The 2,145-nt window shown below is 50.1% G+C and overlaps 2 protein-coding genes across 2 annotated transcripts; one reads left to right on the top strand and one right to left on the bottom strand.

The window, feature by feature from the left end:
- Nucleotides 1-352: 352 nt before the first annotated feature.
- Nucleotides 353-1,047, bottom strand: PTSG_12183 (uncharacterized protein; the record flags this gene model as incomplete). The annotated part of the gene is made up of 2 exons (XM_004994541.1): nt 353-754; nt 988-1,047. 2 exons carry the CDS (start codon nt 1,045-1,047, stop codon nt 353-355), a joined length of 462 nt encoding a protein of 153 aa, XP_004994598.1.
- A 131-nt stretch (nt 1,048-1,178) lies between these two features.
- Nucleotides 1,179-1,444, top strand: PTSG_12182 (uncharacterized protein; the record flags this gene model as incomplete). Its single annotated transcript, XM_004994540.1, has 2 exons — nt 1,179-1,214; nt 1,253-1,444. The coding sequence occupies 2 exons, from the start codon at nt 1,179-1,181 to the stop codon at nt 1,442-1,444; spliced, it is 228 nt and encodes a 75-aa protein (XP_004994597.1).
- Between the last annotated feature and the right edge of the window lie 701 nt (nt 1,445-2,145).

Here is a 2,145-nt window from a genome sequence, read left to right as displayed (position 1 = left end):
GTGTGTGTGTGTGTGTGCAGAGTGTGCTGTGTGTTGTGTGGGATATTGTCTTGGCAAGAGAGAGTTGTGTGTGTTTACTTGAGTTGTGAAGCAAACAAGGATGTAGGATGAATGAACACTCCAACAGAAAGAAACAGAGCAGAAGACAAGAATTGTCGACAACGCAAAGTGGTGGCGTGGCAGTGTTTGTTGAGAGTTGTGTGGTTATGTGGTGTGTTATGCAAGAGCATGTAACATCGAGCAACCACACAAGCTAAACACTGCACGTGCAACAGGTTGGAGGGAAATCACGTGAACATTCCAGAACACAAGAGAGGTGAATGCAAATTTGTGGTGTCGTGTAGAAGGGAGCTCAATGATATGACTCAGCAGACAGGACTTGCCTGTCAACACCTGCGCGGATGCGGACTTGGTGGTACCCCGACCGAAGGTCCAGGGTGCTGAAAATCCACGCGTTGTACATCTTGTCCATGATATCATCAATACGGGGTAGCGGATACGCATCCCTAACGGTCTGCGCGTTCAGCAGTCGGCAGTCGACGCACATGCGCCGGGAGCCGCCCTTTTTCTTCACGAACAGGATCGGCGCTCCGTAGGGGCTGGTACTTGGTCCGATGAGGCCCTTGGAGAGCAAGTCGTCAAGCTGGGTCCGTAGTTCCTCCAGTTCGTTCGTTGACAGGCGGTAAGGCGCCTTGGAGGGTGGCGTGGCTCCGGGCTTGAGGTCAATGGCATGGTCGATGTAAGCACTTGTCGACTGTGTCGACAGTGCTTTTCCTGTCCGACTTCTTTACTACTCTTTTCACACGTCTTTCGTGACCGAGCCTTGTCGCAAGTCTTTCTCAACTTCTCCCACCTCATCCCAAATTACATTGCTCCGCAGTGTTGCATTGCTCTTAGCAGTATCCTTTGCTCTTGGCTTGTTTGTTGTCACGCTACCTAGCAACCCTCCTTTGTTTTGTTTTCGTTTTCCTCTGTCTAAGCCCGTACGGCTTTTGTCCTTTTGTACTCGCGCTTTTCCCTGCTTGTTCTTTCTGTGCACTCGCTCATGCCTTTTTGTGCGAGTGTCACGTTCGTCTTGTTCATTCTTTGTTTTACTGTTTGTCCTCGACAACGACCAGAGTACACAGCCCATGATCTTACATGGTAGCGATTGCACAAAGTCCACCGACCATTGAGTGATGGAGACCCTACTTTCGCAAACCACAACACACCACGTATCCACCACAGCCAACCCTATCAACTTCTCGCTCAGCCGCACCTCTCGACACACGACAAGATGGACTTCGCTTTCCGCAAGTTCTCGGGATCGAAGACCAAGGACGTCCACGACTGGGCCGACGATACCAAGCTGCTCCTGGAGGTCGCCTCCACGACGATGGACGCCCGCCAAGTGAAGCTCCATCTGTACCTACAACTCGACGGGCGGGCCAAGTCTTTCTATTGAGAGTCAGTGAGTTTCTGTTTTGTGTTGAGTCCTTCCTAATTTGCCTTCTCATGTGGTTTTGTCTTGTTTGCCAACAACACCTGCTTTGTGGTGTTTCCGTTGGCAAACATTCCTTTCTCTCTGCTGGCATGCATGTGTGCCAACTGCCTCTCCTCTCCTCCTTCCCCTGCACACGTGAGTTGTGTGCCATGTGTGCCATGTGTGTGTGTGCATGCCCGTCATGCTTGGCAAATGCCATGTGTGCGTGTCATGCAGTGTTGTGAAGTGTTGTCTGTTGTTGTTGTAAGTTCATGGTGGTGGTGCTGTTGTTGGAGACTTGTGTGTGTGTGTGTGCAGAGTGTGCTGTGTGTTGTGTGGGATATTGTCTTGGCAAGAGAGAGTTGTGTGTGTTTACTTGAGTTGTGAAGCAAACAAGGATGTAGGATGAATGAACACTCCAACAGAAAGAAACAGAGCAGAAGACAAGAATTGTCGACAACGCAAAGTGGTGACGTGGCAGTGTTTGTTGAGAGTTGTGTGGTTATGTGGTGTGTTATGCAAGAGCATGTAACATCGAGCAACCACACAAGCTAAACACTGCACGTGCAACAGGTTGGAGGGAAATCACGTGAACATTCCAGAACACAAGAGAGGTGAGTGCAAATTTGTGGTGTCGTGAAGAAGGGAGCTCAATGATGACTCAGCAGACAGGACTTGCCTGT

This window comes from Salpingoeca rosetta (genome assembly GCF_000188695.1).
Source record: "Salpingoeca rosetta unplaced genomic scaffold supercont1.10, whole genome shotgun sequence".
In the NCBI taxonomy this organism is placed as follows: domain Eukaryota; class Choanoflagellata; order Craspedida; family Salpingoecidae; genus Salpingoeca; species Salpingoeca rosetta.
The sequence above is the reverse complement of the archived record's forward strand: the minus strand, read 5'-3'. Positions and strand labels throughout refer to the sequence as shown.